Here is a 21,932-nt window from a genome sequence, read left to right on the forward strand (position 1 = left end):
CGATCCCTCGTGGTTTCGTGCGGCTTTGGAGCAGACAGGTAGCTAGTCTCTTCTGGCTGGAAAACGTCTGGAGTCTATTTTGAGGCTTCGATGCCACGCCTGGCTCACCGCTGCCTGTGCCACCACGTGGAGACCCCGTAAAGCCCACAGAACGCCAGGCTGACCCTGTGCCATGAACACCCAACAGACTTTTCCAACAGTGGGTGTGTGAGCAGAGCAGTGAAGGTAACTTCCGAGAATCTTCCAGGGAGCGAATCCAGCCTGGCCTCCCGCTCGGTGTCTCCACCAGCTCAAATCTGCCCAGGTCAGTCTCCAGCCCCTCACTGCGTAGGCTGGGAGCCAAGCCACGCCTGATGACCGCGTCGTGAAGAGACCCTCGTTCCCACTGGAGTCTTGGGAAGGCCCAGTAAATCACACCCTCTTCCTTGCCTGAGCACTGATCTAATTAGAAAGCGAACAAGAATAAGCAGTGGAGGCCAAAATATCTATGGCTCGTACAAACTAAGCTGGAGAACACGGGGCAGGTGTACGTTCTAACACCAGAGCCCAGAGTCAGACAGACCCTGCTGCCCCAGGAGCCCTGGGCCCTCCACGACTCGGGCACAGAGGGGCAGAACAGAATGCGTTCTCTGCAGCCTGTCTTCCCCCAGAGGAGGCGGCAGGGAGGGGCCGAGCCACGCCTGCCCAGCGCCTCCTGCCAAACCCATCACGTAGGTGAGGGGGCATGAGGGAAGGGAGACAAGCAGAAGTGTTGCACGAGTGTTGCAGCGTCTCCACCCCCAAGGAAGCGCCAGGCGTGAGGGATCATTGCTGCGCCCCTGGGAGCGTGGCCCGGGTCCGCTGTCCAGGCCTATCGAGGAGCAAGGCCAGCCGAGGTCAGGCCTGGAACCAAGCAACCAAGCACATAACCTCCCCGGGGTCACAGCCTCCACGGCCTGTGCTTTGATGCTTCCTTCACCCAGTGAGGGTTTGCAAAGAGGAAGGAGGGCAGGCTCGGTCCGCAGGCTCCGTCAGCTGCCACCACATTTCATCTCGATGGGACGCAAGGTCCAGTGTCCCAGGATCTAAGATGCAGCTTAGAGAGCAAAACGATGAAAGCAGAGCCGAGATGGAAAAGCATTAGCCCCGCCCCCTCACGTCCAGAAACATGACCCAGTGCAACTGGGTCAGGAAGCCGCTGAAGGGCACTTGTTGGGCAGCCTTGTCCCACCACTCACAGAAGGTGGAAAGGATGGAGGCATGGATGGAGGATAGAACAGAGAATGAGTTTTTGAATACCTGTAATACCTGGAAAATGAACATTACAACTGAAATACGACGTTCTGTCACAAACAGGCTTCAAAATCTTGAAATGACAGCCAACATCATTAACACATCGAATAGCAATGAACGTGAAACTCACCTAGCTTTTTAATTTCGTGTGTTCGCTCATCTCTCGTCAGTGGAACATAATTCATCTTCCGGCCACTTTCTCCGTAGCCCAGAAGGAAGCCCCGTGATCTGCGTGGACTCTTAGCTCCAGACAGGTGCGGCGCCTTCCACGCCACGGACAGCTGGTCGTTGGAGGAGCGGACTCGGACCCGCAAGGGCTTGTTGGGCACGTCCTTTTCTTAAAGAGGACACGACACAGAGACCATTAAACAGCAAACCCTGGAGCTCGCCATCAAGGATGGAAAGCGTATCCAAAGACTGGCCGCCACAATTAGCAGTTGGGCTTAAAACGTCCATTTTTGGTAACCAGTTCTAGTGAGAACATCCTTCCCCCAAGGGCATCGACACTCCGTGTCCACGTTCCTCTCCACACTGCAGACCGAGAGATCTCAAGGACTTAAAGTGAAAACATACTGTGTGTGAGACTGTCAGCCAGAAATCTTGGATGTTTTACAATGTTCCTTTTCATCTATTTCCTCTTGCCCCCTTAAAGCCAAACCACTTTCGCTGGGGTTATACTAAAACAATTTCAGTTTTATTCCAAGTTCAAGGGTAGGCTCTCCATTTCAAGGTCTAGCCTCTATAAAAATTAGGGACCACCAAGCAACTACGGAAATGACAACTACGCTCATCGCTATAATTCAGCGTGAAATATAGCAAACACTTTCATGCTATTTTTAACTGTCCTCCTGGAAGCTTTTCCACTATACAGTTGAAAAAAACAGGCTTTCCTTGTCTTTATGGTGAATCACTAAGAACTACATACCGCTTTCTGGCCTTGATCTTAATTTCTCTTACATGTCCAAGTCTTGCCCCTTCAGACAAACCCAGCTGCTATTCCCCATGTCTGTTGTTGCCTTCCTGCTAAATGAATCCATTTAGAGAACTCTTCTTACTAAACTGAAAATCTCAAGAATCGCTCTAGGGACTTCCCTGGTGGCTCAGTGGTTAAGACTCTGCGCTCCCAATGCAGGGGGCCTGGGTTCGATCCCTGGTCAGGGGACTATATTCCACAGGCATGCCGCAACTGAGACTCAGCACAACCAAATTAAAAAAAAAAAAAAAAAAAGAATCTCTCTCATTGTTAACATTCTCAAGGCAAGGCATTCCAGTGGCCAATACTTAGTGTTCAACGTTTTGCTTTTACATCAATTTAGAGCTGATAAGCTTGGGAACAAGGGCTATGGACCATGTGACAACTACACTGCCTGGTTCTAACAGTGGGCCACATTCTAGCCCTTTCTGGGGATCCAGTTACCTAATGAGTTTCCGTATATCAACCCCGCCATCAGTTCTGACTAATTTTATTAAACTGGAAAATTCCCACCTAAGCTAACATTTCAACACTAAGACAAAATACAAAAACAAACGTCATGAGTTAGTGAGTTTCAATAGCACAGTAAATAGCCATTGGAGATGGTGATTCCGAAAAGCCAGACACCTGGCTCCAATGTCTTAAATAGGAACCAAAGGAATATCCTTTTGAATATTAGCTGGAGCTATCTAATCAGTCCAAAAGGAATATCCTTTTGAATATTAGCTGGAGCTATCTAATCAGTCCAAAAGGAATATCCTTTTGAATATTAGCTGGAGCTATCTAATCAGTCACTGGGCACCGCCATTCCTAAAGGCTACTAAGAGAATACCATACAATGGTTCAACAAATATTTTCCCCAGTACACACAGTAGAGATTACTGAGATATTTTTTGTTTTTAATCCAATAATGTAGTCAATGAACTAAGTATACAAAACTTTGTCTTGCACCCTGGTGATGTGAGTGTAACCACTTTCGCTGGGGTTATGCTACAACAATTTCAGTTTTATTCCAAGTTCAGGGGTAGGCTCTCCATTTCAAGGTCCAGCTTCTATAAAAATTAGGGACCACCAAGCAATTACGGAAATGACAAATACGCTCATCGCTATAATTCAAAAGAAAATAATTTGCCCAAAGTGTTCAGTGCCAATAGTCCAAGTCATTAATGGCACAGCATTGATGAATCGATTGGGTTCCGGTATTAATCCTATGAGTTGATTATTCTTATGAGTTCCTAGTGGGAATCTCTTGTTACATACTCATAACAATGCAACATGCAGTGTTTCTAGAAAGGTACAGGCTGGCAAATCTTGTTAAGTGTTGTGGGTGACTGTGGACATGGATTTTCTCCATCAGCATGTGTCACTGCTGAACAGACTTTGTGTGGGGCTAGGGTAAGAATAGTTTTTTAAAAACAAATAGGGAAAATATCTTGTAAAAACCACTTATGGAAAGCAAACTCTGGAAAAGGAGCAGCATGTTTAGTCTCAGTGAAGCTTTGGTTTGGTTTTTGAAGTTAGCACATTTTTGGAGGACATTCACCAGAACAAAATACACAACCGAGTTTAACTTTTCAGGAATGGAGTTTGTGTCATTTTCAGATTTATGCAAAGTTATGAAATAAACTTGACATGAGCCATAAGCAGGGGAATAGAGGTCGAGAGAAGAAATTCTAAAGGAAGCAAAACACCTTGCTTCATTCTCTTTACATCTTCTAAGTCAGGTTTTACTCTGTGTGCCCCCGATACAAACTATCACCACCCACAAAACCGTTTTAAGAGAAGCCCCTCTCACGAGTGACGCCACGGCCTCTCCGAGGTAACCCCCTGAGGTTGGTGTTTGGTTCCAGAGTGTCCAGCTTTGGGCAGGGGTCAGGGCTATGTTTTTTTAAAAGTCTATAAGGTGAAAATCATCTCTGCCAACAACATACGATGTTTATTTTACTTTTAAGAAAAGCTCATACCTCCTCAAAGGAACCTCAGGGACACGGGGGTGAGAAATGACTCCTGTTCAGGCTGCCACAGGCCATTTGCTCTGCTCATTTTCCCAGTGGGACTGGGAACTTTCCCCCCAACCAACCTGGCTACCAGAGCCTATCTCCCCAGGGGCAGCAGTAAACGTGGTGGGTGTCCACGGCGCTGTCACCGACTTGACCAGCCTCAGGGCTGCCCTCCACAGCTCTCGTTCTAAAGCCCCGTGGGACACAAACACGCTCCCCTCCATTGCAGAAGGCAGCACATCCGCGTGGGACTTCTGGGATGATCTCCAGCAAAATGGGCAAAGCTACCAAAAACACATGCCTGGGTCTCGCAGGAGTCAGCTAAAACATAAATTACTGACCAGAGGTGGCATTCCCCACTCTGTGGCTCTGCCCCTGTCCTGGGACCCTGCCAGCCTCCCATTTTACAGTGGAACCAGCGTCCGTGGAGAGCGCGCTTTTACTGGGGGACCTTGGGGAGTGTTGTCGGGCTGGGCTCCAGGACAAACAGCCCCTGACACTCAATAGCAAAATTCTGAACAAACAGTAATAAGGAAAAAGACCACTGGAATGCCCCAAAATGACAGGGTCCCTGAGGAAGAGGAAGGGGTGAGGTTCCAGGAACAAGGAGCTCGGTCCCAGACGGCACAGGTTTTTGCCTGAGGTTCTGACCCACGCCAGGCCCACTAAACGTCGGCCACGCCACCCCGTCAGACTGTACAGGCTTTCCCCCAGGCTCCAGCCTGCTGTCTAACCCTCCGCACCAGGGTTCGAGGACGAGGTGAGGCCTGCTGAGCAAGCTTTGGGCACAGGGCTGAGGCTAGTACAACCAACCACACTGACTGCTCTCTACAGAGCCTCCCAGTTTGTCACGAGCTCTTGCATGGTTCATTTTAATTGTCCTTCCAACATTCCCCAGGTGAGTAGGATGGATGTCATAATCCCCACGAGAAAACTGAGGTCCAAGAGGTGAAGTAACAGACCCAAGGCCACACGGCTAAGTGCCAAGCAGCGACCTGAATTCAGCCACTGATGCCAAGTTCCCTTCTCGCCCACCTACGCCCCTTCCATTCATGCTCCCCCCTCACCCATGAGCCATCCCACCAAACACCCAACCTCTTCTGCTAATGAATGTGGGACAAGGGTTCTGAACTGGACAGGCCCCCTTCCAAGTGAGAGCATAATGCCTTGCACAGTAGGCATTACATTTGCATGTATGCGTTCTTTTTAATGGATCAGACAGTATACTCAGCAGGTAGCTAAGGAACCAGAGAAGGCCCCTCCCCCAAGACTGTCCCAGACAACTGTCCCCAGACTGCGCAGAGGCCACTGACTCTGGAAACCAGAGTGAGGTGACAGTGTCATCCCTCAGCGCACAGCCCTCCATCCTTCAAATCTCTGAGTTTAGAAAAGCCAACCACAATTTTTTTCAAGTACTTTCAAATTTTCTTTCCTTTGAAATTCTGGTGATGCATACTTTCAACAGCTTTTATAGATCTTTTATAGATCATCTGGGAGCCCTCTTTTAAGCTGATGCGCACATGAAGAAAAACTATTCATATGGTTCAAATTCACTTGCAAAGAGATTATCTGTTTTCTCTAAGCCGTATGTGATAGCCTCACAGAAGCCTTCTGAAAATTTTCTAATAAATCCCTGTAAATCTTTTATCTTGAAAACAGGAAGTCACAATTGCCAAGGGTAGTCAAGTTCACATCCACTAGTGCCGCGTGTATTTTAAACTTGGCAGGACACACTCCGTCCATCACTCTGGGCACCACGTAACCAGGTAGATGTTGCACAGAACGGGTCAATCACAGAAGACCTACAGTGATTACACACCGTACACTAGGCAGGTCAGCTGGGTGAAACAATTACCGTGTAGATTATGGTAAGTATCCAAAAACCAGGCACAATTAGGACGTCTCTCCCAGGACTTCCCTGGTGGTGCAGTGGTTAAGAATCCGCCTGCCAATGCAGGGGACACGGGTTCGAGCCCTGGTCCGGGAAGATCCCACATGCCGCGGAGCAACTAAGCCCGTGCGCCACAATTACTGAGCCTGTGCTCTAGAACCCGCGAGCCACAACTACTGAGCCCACACGCCACAACTACTGAGGCCTGCGCACCTAGAGCCCGTGCTCTGCAACAAGAGAAGCCACTGCAATGAGAAGCCCGCACACCGCAACGAAGAGTAGCCCCCACTCGCCGCAACTAAAGAAAACCCGGATGCAGCAACGAAGACCCAACGCAGCCAAAAATAAATAAATAAATAAATAAATAAATAAATGTATAAAAATAAATAAATAGAAGAATGTCCCTCCTGATTTGTGTCGCCAGCTATGCAAATTGGCAAGTATTCTGAAATTGGAGGGAATTAAAATCTGTTTTTATCACAAAGAAAAAAAATCCAAAATTCATCATGACGCTTTGCCCGTTTACAATTCAATGCTAGTTAAACGTGTAGCTTCTGATTTGGGCTTTCACAGGCTCAGAAGTAGGGGTCTGAATCTGCGTCTACCTCTCACTGCCTGTGTGATTTTGAGAATCCTCCCCAAACCTCAATTTCCTCCTCTGTAAACTAGTGTCTAGCACACTGGGTTTTGTAATCGAATCCACGTAAAGCATTTCGCATCGTACGGGCATCTATCAAGCACACATTAAGTGCCTGTTGTGTTTGTGGTCGTGATAAAAATGAAATCGCCCATTTATCAGATGCAGTGGATGGGCGGGGGGCTCCTTCCAGAAAGTGAGCTGCGGGTGTTATCACAAAGCTTTCCGTGATGCCTGACGCACAGTGGGCACTAAAAGAATGGGTTCCAAAGAACCAGACGTGAGCAAAAGAGACGGACTTATTGCCAAAGCCTCTACAAACACGAGGCTATCTCCATCCAGGTGACTTTTTTTGCACCATAAGCGCTGTTCATTTTCCTCATCAGCATCTCAGTTACCAGTCACTCTGAGCGGGTCCCTCCTCTTCGTTGGCATAAAAGTACACGGCCACTGCTGTCTGGGACCGCTTTCCCTGGCCTGGTCTCAGCTAGCAGGACATTCTCGTTTTCCAGGAGAACGTGAGGGATCACTCAGTCCGGAGCTTCGCAGAGTAAGTGGTCTGTCCCACTTACGGACCAACCTGACTCCCACTGTGCTGACCTCCAAGCTTTGAGAAGATGGTCCTTACCCTCATCCCGGGGTGCTCACCGGCCTTCCACTCGCCCAGCCTCTGCCCCAGGCAGCCTCCCCGCCCTTCGCAAGCAGCAGACCTCAAGGCCACCAGGGACACTGGTCTGAGGGCGGGCGGGATTCCGGCCCACGAGGCGCTGTCCTCAGGCTGTATTGTGCATCAGAACACCTGAGGGCTTGTGAAAACACACCCCCACCTCCCACGTCTATCCGTCTGGGTGAGATTCCAGAGCTTGTACGTGCTTTTGATGAATAAGCATGATTAGGAAGAGGAGAGGGGGCAGGAGAGGGGGAGGGAAGATGCGTTAGAGGAGGTGACACGAGCTGTCTCAGCCAGAGGAGACAGACACGCGCTTTGCGGCCCTCACAGTGAGTCTGGGTCCCCTGCCCCCGACGCTGGGGCAGGTCGGCAACACCTCACAGCCTCTGTCTGCCAAGGGCTCCTTCTTCCTGGCTGAATTCTGACACATAATCCTCCTGCAACACCTCTGATGTGTCCCAAAGCTCTGCAGGACCTCAGCACATTTAACGATGTACCGAGCTGTTGTCTATTTGGACAGGCCCAGCTATTTAACAAGGAGAAAGGAAATCTCATGGCTTCATTTTGGAATAGTGTCTGTCAGAGTATCACCAACCTTCCTCATCTATTGGATCCCTACCAGGTAAGTCACCTGACAAGCGTCCTCACAATAACCCAATAAACACCCCACTGACAGACAATAAAAGTGAGGCTCAGAAAGATTAAGGGAGAATCTTGAAGCCGGGCAGCAACAGGCACTAAGCTGGCATTGGAACCCAGGTCTGTCGGAGCTGTAGCCCTGGTTCTCTGCACTGTTATTCCGAAACTCACGGCGGCTGCAGAGTTGGTGTCGCGAGCAGCGCACTGTGGCAGAAGCGTGGTGCCTGTCTGGGAGGGGGTCCCCTTGGTGCCTCACAGACACCTCTGGTGAAGGACTGGTCTGCAGAGCTAGGCATCACCATCTAAGACTTTCACGCCGTGAGTACCCCTGCTTCAGAAGATGCCAGCTAAGTTCCTTCCCAAGGGCCTGGCTGCTCTTCAGGGAAGGTGGGTCCATTTGTTCCGCCAGGATCCACTCATCACACTATTCCCCTTACATTTACCCGTGGTTCCGTCTCCAAGGAGCGACCATCTGCTGAAGAGCCAAGTACGTGGTCAGCTACCCCAGTGGCCTGGCTGCCTGACTCATCCCGGGAGGCACTGTGGACACCAAGGGGAGAATGAGTGTGGCAGGCACGCATCTCAGCGTCCTTCAGAGACACCAGAACAGCACCCCGAAACCATCGCCTGGAGTCAGTCCATCGTTGCTGCTTCTTGAGGGGTTGGGAGAAGAGAGAAGGTCTTGAAAGAAAAAAAAAAAAAAAAAAAAAGAACCTTGATCTCCCCCGAGCTAATCAATGTCAATTACTACTAATAATGTTAAAGATTGGGGAAGCCTTTCATAAAGCATTTAAAACTAACTTTTAATACCGACAAACCTAAGTGCCCTCAGTCTAAGATTTCTGCCGCCCCCTGTCCAGGTTTCACAGAGACTCCTCTTTCCTGCTTCCTAGGATCATGCAGGGACAGACAGGCTGTCACCAGATGAGGAAGCCACAGGGAATCCTACTCAACGTGGGGTATAGAAAGGGACGGTGCAGTCAGAGGCCAAACCCACGGGCTGGCACAAGGCTGCCAGCATCTGTGCCCCCAGGGGGGTCCTCAAAATCCAGCAGGACTGTCTCAGAAACAAAGCAAACGCTCCAACCACCCCGGGACCACTCCATTCCAGCCATGTTGTTTTGTTTGGCTGTTTGTTTCACAAAAGTGCTGGCTCGCTTTACCCCTGAACAGAGCTCCTCAAACACTTCACCAACGTTTATGTAACAGCGAAGAACATAAGCTCAAGCCCCAAAAGCCTGGAGCATGGCAATTTAGCCCCAATCTTGGTTTTATCTCAAAATTGCATTTGAATTTTATAGACTACTCTGTAATATTTTGGTGTTTGTTTTAAAGTCAAAAATAACATTTTAAATGACCGGCCATCAAGAAACCACTTCCCGTCGGATCTGCGTCGTTTATCTCATGCCTTGTCGGACTCCTAGCAGTGCCATGTTCTCCCGAGTTCTGAGAACCCAGTTTGAGAAGCCCCAAGAGTGACCGGTATGTCAGCAGCTTGAGGATGTCATCCAAAAATGTCCGTCAGTGGCTGACTCTGACCCCAGTGGTGCTATGAACATCAGTGAAAATTACACCATCAATGTCACCGCACAGGACTGAGGCTGCAAAGGCCAGGTCGCCCCAAGATGGCAGCCAGCAGGACATTAGCGACACAGGCAAACTCCGCACAAGCTGGCGATGAAGCCGTGCTCTCCTACCAGAACAAGAAATCGGCAGTCCTGTAACTGTTTGCACGGACACATCCCTCAGTCTTGCAGATCATAAGCCCTTTGAGGGGCATCTCTCCCTACGTTAAGCCAATAATTTTTCTCCACCACCACGAAGGCAGAGCTAAGGTCTCTGCGTCCTACTCAGGGCAGTGGCTCAGCTACAAGCCTGGAACAGTGACACAGCTGTCGACGTGCTCGGCCACCTGCACCAGGGCTTAGGGTGAGCCCTTGCCTGGGCCCAGCTCGCTCGCTCCCCATCCCCGGCCCAGAGCCCCCCTGACTCAGGGTGGAAGGAAGGATGGGGAGCTCCTGCAGCTGACCCGCTGCAAAGCCTCCTCCGTGAGGGATGTGAAAGCACATCATTAGAAGCATCTGCTGGACCCATCTGGTGGTGCTTCAGTTTTCAGCCATACTTCCTGAGGACTCAAGAGGGCCACAGAAAGCAAAGGAAGCAATCATCCTTTCCTGAGCTCCTTAAGGGCTGAAATGCGGACATCTGGCGTTTCCTCACCCCACAGCGGACACAGAGCCTGCTGGTCGATGTAAGCTAAGAGGAAGGGGTGTTAAAAATTCTGAGAAAAATTATTCAAAGCTTGTTTTTGGTTTGGTTTGTTTTAGTCTAAAGCTCTTCTGCATTTGTTTCATTTGGGAGTAGGATACTCTGCAATGCAGTTGTTTTCTGGGTATGAAAGACCTTTTTCTGTTGAACGGCTATTCATTATTTCAATATTTAGTGCTATCCAACATGTCATTTGCAAATGAAAGATCCAGTTACAATATATGAATAGGCTGACAAGTGAGAAAAGAAAGTGCTTTCTTTCAGGACTGACATCTTCCTTTGCAGGGAGCCTATATTAGAAGCTGCAACCCTCTTCAGTGACACCACTGCCCCTCCCACCCTCTTCTTCACTCAGACATCCAAAGAAAAGCCGGTGACAGATACGCAGTCAGAAAGTGGCATCCAGCCCCCAAGATGCTGGCCTTATTGGGACGTTAGATTAATTAACTAGTGCAGGTTCCTCTAAGACTTGACGGCAAGGTCGGCCAACATCCCATTCAAGGCCACACACGTGGGGACAGTGGGGACAGTTCATCTCCCCAGGTGTCCACAGCCCCTGCCCCGCCCACTCGAAGCAGCCACTCATCAGCCTCTGAAATAAGCGCCCATCCATCGGAGGAAAGGGCCTCTCTCACAGTCGCTCGTTTCCTAACAATTCACTGAAGGGAAAATCTGTGCACAGATATTTACACTCAGCAGTGTAGACATGGAGATGAAACACCGCAAAATGTGGGTTTCAGCCCTGCTGCCCTGGAAGGCTGCTCACCACTGCTGCCTCTTCCCGGCAGCTGGCCGGCGCTGAGTCCTTCCCACGGCATTCTTGTTTGGGCTGAAACTCCCGAGTTCCCACCCAAGAACGTCTGGCTAAATGACGTTAAACAGCTCTGCACACAAGCCTCTACTGCCTACTTTTTATGATTAAAGAACAGCCTGTAAGGTTGAAGTCTAACCACATTCTGATGTGAGAGGCGGCTTTGAAACAGGCACTCATGTAAAGAGACCCGAGCCCCAGGATGAACGTGGAGGGAGGTAAGCCCACAGCAGGTGGATCTGACTCTGTCTCCACAGAGCGGCCAGCCCTGAGGAACTCCAATCTCCAAATGCATTCAACGCCATCCTTCCCCCAGGCCCCGCCAAGAAACAGGGGGCAAGAACTAGGATCTCTGACCAATGACAGCACCACAGAGTGACGACAAAGTGGCCCGCCCAGGGCCAGCCCTAGAGTCAGCGGCTAAACGAGACGGGGGTGCCCGACCTCCTGACACACTGCGCAGCCTCCAGAGCACAGGTGTGGAGAAGAAGCAGCCTCCAAATTTATTTCACCCAACAAACATCTCTTGAGCACATACTATGCGCTTGGCCCAGGCTCTGGAGATACAAAGATGAGTAAATCGTTGTGCCCTGCCCCGGAGGAGCTCACCATCCAGGCCAGGAACCACAAAGCAGGTCTGCCCTGTGAATTGCACACTTAAAAAAAAACACTAATAATTGCATGAGAGAGCTACTGAAAATATAATGCCACAGACATTATTAATTCCCTGTGGGCCAAAGAACTGTTAAATTGAAACCAGTGTGTGCAAAGAGGACAGTCTTTGATTCATAATTAAAAAGTTTGAACTGGGCTACACTTAAAGCTCAAGTCCAACACTCTGCAGCCCCAGGATCTGGCTCCAGGATTATCTGACGACCGCCCAGGGCGGCAGTGCTGTCTGCGGTTCGCCTACTGCTGTACCACGCAGGCTACTCTTTCCCAGAGTCATGCACACACACATCAGTTTAAGTGAGTTAACACGACCGGCTCCTTGGCTCATTTGGCAGAATGCCTGCCATTAGCATCCAGAGGAGGGGAGGGCGCCACTTCCAGTGTATCACTGGAGACAGTTCTTTATCCTGGGCACCTTTGTGTATGCAGTCACAAACCCAACACCCAGAAACTATAATTCAGTGTTTCTTCCTTGGCTCATACGCTTCCTGGATTTGCTGACCTAAGACACTCCAAGTACGGTGGAGACCAAGGCAAACAGCCATTGCTCAGCAAGGCTTCCCAACTGCTTGCAAAGCTTAGGGTCGCTCATTCAAAGTGCCTTAGTGTCATTAATGCATGAAATTTCAAAGCTGAAAGGAAGCCTAGAACCTTAGAAGGAAGCTTAGAACCTGAGAAGGTTCTTAGAACAGAACCTGGAGCCTTCCTGGGGAGCCCCATCATTGTATGGCTGAGGGGCTCAGAAGATCAGCTCTCACTGTTGGCTGAGCCTGAGTCTGGGCTGCAAGAGTGTGCAGTGGAGATGATTACGGTTTGATGGATTAATTATGCTGTAAGTTAAGAGATTAGGGAAGGAGCCCATCTCAGGACAATGGGTTAGAATTTTCAAATTCCACATCAGTCACATCTATATAAACAAACTAGCAAGAAAATGTACCTGGAGATGGGTGCTCATTTGGATGAACTACTGATAGAAAAGACCAAAACGCATGCTCGGGGCATGCCTTCCTGATATGTCCACAGACATTTCCTATGAAAGGAGTGCCCGGGAAGAAAGGAAAGAGGCCAAGCTTTGGTTTTCAGGGTTTCATAGTTTCACTGTTTCAGTGTCAAATAATTTGACACCTGTTCAAATCAGCTTTTGAGTCAGTTCCTATGGGGGAGGGGAGGCTCCAAAGATGAATCCAACCCCAGAACAGCCCTCGGGTCTAACCACGCTTGCAAAGAAGCTTTACGTTGTCTGAAGTCAGCCTTAAAGAGAACAGCAACCTTTCCTCAGAGCCAGGAGGAGGGAAGGGAGCCGTGAAGGCTTAGAAGTCAAGAGAGGGAGGACAAGAGATGTCACCCTGATGACCTTTATTTCCCAGGGAGGCAGGAAACAAGGTTACTTGCTAGAAGTGAGAGGAAGGCAGGCGGAGGAAGGAGCCTGAAGAAAGTGGCCAAATTTTGGACTAGCCATTGTGGGAGAAAGAAAGGAAACTGAGTAAGGACAAATAATTGCCAAGCAGAGCCGAGGGCCCAGATGAAGTTAGAAAACCAGCTATAAGAAGCTGTCACAACGCGTATCAGCTTAGCTCTTTATTTCTCCCACGAGGCTCAGCAGTTAGCATGCCGGAGGGAAAACCAGAGAGCTGGGGGGAGGGGGGTGGCTGGCATGGCCATGCTGACACGAGTGTGGTTGAAATGCTGGGGACCCAGATAAACTAAGCAAGAAATGAGCCAGGAGACGGCTTCTGGACTCTGGAAAGGGGAAGGGTCTACAGACCCAAAGCCTGATTGGATGTGAAACAAGCTTCTGACATGAGGGCACTGAAGAAGTGAGATGATGGGGAATTTCATGACTCTAGATTGTGGGGGGAGCAACTTCATCTTAAGTGACAGGAGTGAGACTCTCCAATGGACCACTGTCACGGAGGTGGATGCAGTCCAGGACGTAGGTGCGGCGAGGCGCACGATGAGCCAAGTGCCCTCAAGCTGCCTGGATTCAGGGAGCAACCTGGGGATCCGGGGGTGACTGTGATAAGGAAAGGAAGGGCTGGGCCACAGGTATCATGCCAGTGCTGGTTGCAAATGGCCTAAGAGAATTGTGAACTCTGTGCTGAACTTGAGTCTGAGCTGTAATTTAACTGTAAAAAAAAAAAAAAAAAAAAAAGTAGTAAGCTTCATGAACTAAGTATAATGTAAAGAAAATATGAGGCATAAATCCGACTTTCATTTTATGTCTAGTTTGGGCACCATAGTTTAAGCACAAAGGACTAGGTTTTTAGAAAACCGTAACATTATTAAAAATACATGGGATCCTACTGAGAGCTAAAATTTCCCAGATGAAGAGCTGGTGAAATCAGATGAATTGCCCTCTGAGTCCCTGGGCTGGCTGGAAGCAGAGGTGGACCGTGGTCCTCATCCTGGACCGTGGTCGTCATCCTGGACCGTGGTCCTCATTTTGACTCCCGGTGCCTGGCTCTGCACAGAGCAGATTACCCAGATCCCGTCACAGGAAAAGAAGCTAAAACAACTTCAGAAAAGTCTGCAGGAAAGCTAAATAATAGGATTCCAATATGTGAAGGGACTTGCAACATCTCTTCCCTGGAGACAAAACAAAGGGAGATGGGTTTACATCTCAACAGGAGAGATCTTACATTTACATACTAAGAACACTTTCTAACAAAAAGATATGAGATGAGCTACCCAAAGAGGAAGTCTAAACTTCTGCCCTAGGGTTGCATTTTCCGAGTCCTGAGAGTGTCCACATTTGCTGAGTGACCATCTGAGAATCACTCAGGTCCAGCCCACCTCCAGGACTCCCTGCACGTTTTTCCTCCCCTCTTGCGGCTTCTCAGACAGTCCCCATAGGGTCTCAGTCATCTTATCGGCACCTCCCAGGCTCCGCCACCCTGCCTGTTCTATTTCACAGTGCTGTTGGTTTTTCAAAGAATTTATGATTATGTTACAGGCTAAATTTTGTGTCTCCCCACCCCCCAAATTTTTATGTGTAAGACCTAAACCCTAGTTACCTCAGAATGTGACTGTGTTTGGAGACTGGGCCTCTTAAGAAGTGATCAAGTTAAAATGAGGTTATTACTAAAGTGGCCCTAATCCCATCTGACTGGTGTCCTTAGAAGGAGCAGAAATTTGGACACACAAAGATACCAAGGATGCATGCCCACAGAGGGAAGATAAGCCAAAGAGAAAGACCTCAGGAGAAATCAAATCTGCTGACACCTTCATCTTGGACTTCTAGCCTCTAGAACTGTGAGCAAATAAATATCTATTGTTTAAGGTAACCAGTCGGTGATATTTTGTTATGGCATCCCTACCAAACTCATACACGTTGTATGCATTACTTTTTGCTTACAGGTTTATTGTCTTTCTTTCCCACTAGAATACAGTCTTCATTAAGGCCATTAAGGCCCTTGTCTATCTTATTCACTATTGCGTCTTTTGCACCCAGAACTCTGCCTGGAAAGCCGCAGGCCCTGAATGAATGAATTAAATAATTAAAGTCCTATTTTTAAGTAAAGACAATGAGGTCAAGATAGATTCCAGCCAGCAAAGGAGGCCTTCTGAAATCTGAACTGAAACCACTGTTTCCAGCAGAATAAAAGAACGGATTTTCCTCTGGTTTCAAGTAAACACCGGAAGAACGTGAGGTATTACTGATCAAAGCACTAGAGCCAACCCTTGGGGCCTCATACCAGGTGCAGATGCTAATGTCTGCGTTTCTAGGACAAATCCCTTACTTTGCATGAAGATACCTGGAATTCAGAATAGTACTTCTTTCGTTTAACAGGATTATCATATATTAACAATTTCCTCAGAACAATAGCATAGCATATTTTCCAGGCCGTATTAAGAAAGGTACAGATGCATGTTGATCCCTTATTGATAATTTCTCAAAAGTTATTTTTATTATTTTCTTTAACAATGAAATGTAATTATTTTCTGGAACACTGTAACCAAGTCTATGCATTCTGGATATGCATTTTTTTGAAGTTCTGCTTTATATCATATACTGCAAAAGGTTTTGGCTAGCAATTTCTTCCAGCATCTTTTTTAACATAATGTATGGCAAATACAGTGTTATGTATTATAGCAGAGCATTCTTTGGCAACTAGGGCCTACAGAGGCTCCTGCAGAGAGAGGTTAAAGGATCTCACTGTCCATAAAACCAAGAGTGAGCTGGGGCATGACTGTCTGTGGTTCCCAGTTCCCAGGGTTTCTGTCACATGTGCTTACTCAGAAAGGACACACACACCCACTCTCACACACACACCTGTTTCTATTAAAGAAGGCATAAGAAATTAACTGCTTAAGAAAAAGTAAGAAAATTACTTGTTCTAAAACTGCCATTCAGAAAACTCTATCAGGAAGATGATAAAAATAAAATGGTTATTTAAAATACAAAGTATGAAATTCAAATACGAGGCACAGTACATCTGTCAGTAAAAGGTTTATGTCTGCCTGTGAATGTTTACATGTGTATCTTTAGGGGTAGACAACCTCTGAAATAAACATCCTTTCCTATTTTGCACATTTTCTAGGTGTACTACCTTCTTGACTCTTTCACTGTCAATGTCTTCCAAGGTTTGATCCTTGGCTTCTACTCTTGTCTCTCCTAATTCTCACCCACTCATCACTCTCCCTACTTTCGTTCTCACTCTACAGCATGACTCCTAAACCCACACCTACCTCTTGTTTCTCTCTTCCAACTTTCAGGCCCTCATCTCCAATCACCTATAAGACATCACCACTACATCCCCTCACGTCCAACGTACTTAAACAAGAGCATATCACCTTTCCTAGAAATCCAGTTTCGTTTTCTGGTTGTTTTGTTCTTCCACCCCCTTTTTGTATAAAGCGGACTTTGAAAACTGCCTACACCCATCAAATCTGACCTGAGAAGCAGATTAGGGTCGTTGGTTTCCACATACTCACCTTGCTCTCAACAACAATACCAGATTGATGTATTTAAAAACACTGCTCCTTGCCACACTGCCTTTGGGACATCACCCAACCACACTCTGAAAACACTGCTTTCATTTTGCATTATCGTTTAACCATTAATCAAATATATTCATGAAGCACACAGGAAATGTCAACACTTCTCTCAACAAGTAAAACAATATGGCCAGACAACATCAACATCCAAATGATAAAACACACATATATACAAATATGGAGCAGAGATGGAAGGCAGGTTATCTAACATATCACAAAATATCCCATGGATAAGAAAAGAGAGAAAGCCTTGATGCAGCATATTAGCCAATAAAAGCCACTGTTTGGTGGGCCCCATTCACTTCTGCATCCACAGGTAGAAGAGCTGTAAATATCCTCATCGGGCCAGGGCTGCCATCTCAACCACCATATTTGCCTGTGAACAGCACAACAGCTTCCCCAGATGTAGACGAGGACATGCCCCCACGCCAGAACACGGAAGAGCAGTGAGGAGTGAGCAACACGGGCTGCAGTCTGGTCCACCCGGTGCAGAGCAGATCGACCAAAACTGTGCGGCATGTGTGTTAGTTTAGCGATGGGAACCAAATGAAGGTTTGTGAGCACATGTGTGTGTGACAGAAGCACAGCCCTCTTTTGAGATGGTGCTTCAGTGAAGACATGAACCGAATGAGCAAATAGTACCTGTGACGGTTTCATTAAATGGTCCTGGACCCTTAATGGGAAAACCATCAATCTTGATCCATTCACCTCCTAAATTAGGAAAATGTAACTTGATAGTTAGAAAGGAGGACTGTTGGAGTGCCCACATTTCAGTGCATCCCTAAACGCGTATTTCAACGGTCTCTTCAACAATCTTCCAAAGGATCTGCTCAGGCCATACGAGTGACTAGGTCCCTAACCTGTATGGACAACACACATTTTTGGTCTTTTATACATAGTTTACTCTAATGAGTACTCCGAAATTTAAGACAAAACGCTAATAACCTACATCAAAATTATTCTAAAAGAAGGGATAAATCTCCCCTAGTTTTCAATCTTTCAGCTTGCCATACAAGTCTAAAAATTTCTTGTTTGGGAACTCTTTAATGATTCTAGATTTGTATTGACCTGATGAAGCAAAGAATCTCCCAATCTAAGTTACAAAAATACAGCCTCCAATTCTAGATAAGACTTACCAGGCAGGCTTTCAGCTCTGTAAACTGGACGGCTCACTCCACTGTTGTTTTCTGCAGTAACCAGCACAAAGTACACTACCCCCGGCTCTGAAACATATGGTTTATATCAAGCCACCGTTTCAAATCTCCAAGAATGACAATTTAAGTCACCGTCTTCCTTATACCAGTTATAACCAAATATAAAAATCTGAATTAAGTGACCAGTCTAACTATAGCTTTCTCTCTTTTCTTTAATCAAAATCACTGACATTCATCCCAGGCAACTGAAGCACACCTGACCAAAAGAACACAAAATTTATTTAATACAAAGTACATGACATGTGTAATAAACCTGGATTCATGAACAGTCAACAAGAAAAGCTTTTGTGTTTTTTTTAATGTGAAATCAATGGAGGAAACAGGCATGCACTGTCCACTAGATAACTGGTTTAACCCACAGTGTTAGTAACTACAAAGAATATTTCCCAATGGAAACTCCAAATGGCAACCTCCAAAAAATAGTGAGAAAATTTCAGTGTAACTCATAAAATTTAGTGCATGGGAAATCTTCATTGCAATAAATAAAGCTACATGGGATTTTCCTCTTTTCATAATAAAATATTTCCCTTACTATGTGTACATGCTGTCTTTGGCTATTTCAACAAAAATCTAGAAAAACATTTCCTGGGATCTTGGATATGCTAAGCTTGAAATAATTGGGCTTCACTTTTTGACGTGCATCTACAGGTCAAGGACACACAGCAAAGGTCTCTTTGGCTGAGATCCTGAAGTTGCTGGGACGCAAAAGGAAACCCAGACACCGTGTTACAAATTGAGGGCACCCTGAACTTGCAGCTTCGAAAAGCAAAACTCTAGTAGTGCTGGTTTTCCTCCAAATGAACTATTATCTTATGAAAGGTAAGTGAAGGTGCCAATTACTGGAAGAGATGAAAGTCTGTGGGCATTTGAGGGCATGAAGCATTGGAGAGGTAAGAGCTCTGTCAAAGGCAATAACGTTAATTGCATTGCTCAAAGTGAGGAGTGTTCCTTTCACAAAACTTCAGTTCTCAAAGCCAGAGGCCCAGGGGCGCCACACATCTGGGACCCCTGCTATGCTCAAGACTGGTCCGCCTTCTGTCTGACCATGGCAGGGCCTGGTGGCATTGAGGGTTTGGCACGACCTGCCGGACTAACTGGGAAATGCTCTAGGTTCAGACAAAAAGCAAAACCAGGCTTCGCCAGGCACTTTCTCTCTTCGCTCTGAGCTTATTCGTATTTCAAAGACATTTCATCAACGTGTCTCTGATTCTGTTCAGTTAACTCATCAGAAAGATGCCGGGGAAACACTCTCAGTTTGCAGTGAGTTCTAGGGCTTTCTCTCTGCATGTTTTTCTTCTCTGCAGCAACCTTAACAACCCAAGGGTTGAGCAAGCAAATGTGACGCTGCTCGTGCCTTTGGTGGGATAGAAACTCCAATTAACCTCACGGTAGGACTCTGTGGGGCCCTAGTGACGTGGAGGAGATTCAGATCCAGTGAAACGTATGTTTTGCTGGAACCAGGAAGACGGGAATCTGTCCCTCTTTGTCTCCCCTCCGTGCACTTTCTGCTCTGCTGCCCAGAAAGCTTAATATCACAGTGCAGGAGGCGGAGAAGGAGTCAGTGTACTGGATGGTGACCAGGAAACTAAGAAGCCACGAGCGGGTTCTGATCCACTGAAGGAAGGCAGCAGGACGCTAACGTGGCCGGCGGGGAACCTAGTTGTCACAGGTGCTGACTTCTGTTACTTCCTAGGATCCATCTTAAGGTTGGACCACGAGATGACTGTAGAATAAACAGGGTTTCAGGCCAGTGGGACCAAAAAAGCAGAAGATAGAGCATCCACTGGAGGCAGCTCAAAGCCTGAGTTCAAAACCACCTACACCTGCGCTTATAAAAGAATATATTTAGGCAAAATGCTAAATCCCCCAAACTTCCAGAATCAAATCTAATGGCGAGAAATGTTATATCTTTGAACCACATGTGGCAAAGCATGACACATCACACACCCCTACAGGGACATATTACTTGAGTAATCCCTAACTATAAAATGGTTTATAAATTAGAAATCTCAAGATCAGGCTACAGACTTGTCCAGTTGTCAAGTTCCTATGAGATAAAAAAGGGTCGACGTACTTTCCAAAAGCACATCCAGAAACTAAAAATTGTTTCCTACGTCAATTTGGAGAGAGATCCAGGAACGCTGGACTTCAAATGCAGGTTGGGGAAGCCCATGGGCAAGATGAAGGCTGTTGCTTAATAGCCTCTTGACCTTGGCTGTCCATCCCCAAAGAACCACTGGGTACCATTTTTGTCCCACAAATAGTCACCCTGAGAATGGAAGGAGAATGTAGGTGTACAGTTAGTTCTGACCGGGAACAAGACCAGAGTGTCACTTACCCACATCCTCAATAAGGAAGGAGTGTGTCTCCGCATTCACCTTGATGTATTTAAGACTTTTCAGTGACTTCCCATAGGCAATGTTGTAATGCTCCACGGGTCTACTGGTAGCATCTTTGGGTGGGTCCCACGTGACTTTCAGGCCCATTTTAGTGGACAGCAGTTTCACATGCCTTGGCTTCAGTGGGTGGTCAGCTATGCAAACAGCGCAACTATCAACTCATGGGAAGGGCAGATTGGGAAAACGAATTTTTTCCAACGTTCTCTGACATGGTTAGCAAAAGAGCAAATGACTTTCAATCTGTCTAACCCTGAAGACTTGAAGTACCATCACATTTGGACATCGTTACAGTGCGACAGCAAAACAGACATACCAAACCCACAAGCTTTTATGTATTTCAGGGAACTCTGGGTGGTAAATTTAAACCAAAAGTAAGACAAATCAAAATAAACTCTAGGCGTTCTCCAGCTTGATCATGTTGCCTTGCTAGTGCAAGATTAACAAAATAGTAATTTGACATATTCTCCAGAAGCATTCATGTATTAAATAACTTCTTAGGATTTTGCATGGTACAGCTGGACAATCTTTCAAACAACTCTGAGAAGAATAACATAAAACTCACATGATCAGGAAGAATTTCCATTGTATCCAAAGTGAGATAACAGAATCATTCATTTCCACAAAGAAAACAAACCAAGATCAACACCTTGTAAGAGAGGTAACCCGCTGGTTTTATCTGCATGTAGCTAATTTAAATGTTTCCATATTTTGTCCCAGAAGAGGAAGGACAAATTATTATGAAGCACATGTTTATCTCCAGTTATGAAGTTCCAAAAGAGTGTTCTTGATTTTCAAAAATAACCAAAATGAAACATAACATTTTGTCAAACAAAATATCTCAGCTCATAATGTAACCGATATTGCAATGCAACATAATATAAACAGATGCTAATATTCACGCAACAGTCAATTCTGGGGCAAATCTGGACCTGAAACTGATTATTCAATGATGCAAGGCATTCTCAGAGGGGGCAAAGTAATCTTAAAAACCCAGAAACATTTAAACTTAGTAACATTAAGAAAAATGAATTTAGACTCTCATAGAAGAAGAAAGGGAAAAAGGAGTGTTTCGTGATAACATATAGATTGGTTAGTATGTGACTGTAACACGAATGAAGATTCTGAACAAAATAAGTATGGCTGATCCTAACATATATCACTTATTCTTCCCAAAATTACCCTGCTGCCTCAGGAGTAAAGATGATAAAAGGAGAGAACTCCTGGGACCCCCACTAAAGAAGTTCAAGGAATGAAAAAATAGAGTCTGAATATAATAATTTTCGAGGCACTAGAGAAAGAATGTCCACTTTGGAGACAAAAACACAGTGTCAGAAGATGAGCACGGACCAGACCCCAGAAAGCACTCCTTCCCCATTGTCAGAGGTGAGGGTCCTGTAAACCCGAGATGGGAGAAATCACAGACAAGAAACTTAACACCATCGGGGAAATTTTGAGTTGAGGAGACAATAAAGATAGCACACTAGTGAG

The 21,932-nt window shown here is 46.7% G+C and overlaps 1 protein-coding gene across 4 annotated transcripts in view; it reads right to left on the reverse strand.

Moving 5' to 3' along the window:
- FNDC1 (fibronectin type III domain containing 1) overlaps positions 1–21,932 on the reverse strand; it is a 97,466-nt gene that overhangs the window by 50,782 nt on the left and 24,752 nt on the right. For 2 of the 4 annotated variants that reach the window (XM_068551295.1, XM_068551294.1), the window contains exons 2-5: positions 20,384–20,578; positions 17,968–18,054; positions 17,474–17,542; positions 1,403–1,609 (exon numbers count right to left, since the gene is read on the reverse strand). In XM_068551295.1, coding sequence (XP_068407396.1) covers positions 1,403–1,609; positions 17,474–17,542; positions 17,968–18,054; positions 20,384–20,578 — 558 coding nt within the window. The remainder of the gene's footprint in view (positions 1–1,402; positions 1,610–17,473; positions 17,543–17,967; positions 18,055–20,383; positions 20,579–21,932) is intronic. The other 2 variants (XM_068551296.1, XM_068551297.1) reach the window with 2 other exon arrangements.

Source organism: Eschrichtius robustus, chromosome 9 (assembly GCF_028021215.1).
Source record: "Eschrichtius robustus isolate mEscRob2 chromosome 9, mEscRob2.pri, whole genome shotgun sequence".
NCBI lineage: Eukaryota > Metazoa > Chordata > Mammalia > Artiodactyla > Eschrichtiidae > Eschrichtius > Eschrichtius robustus.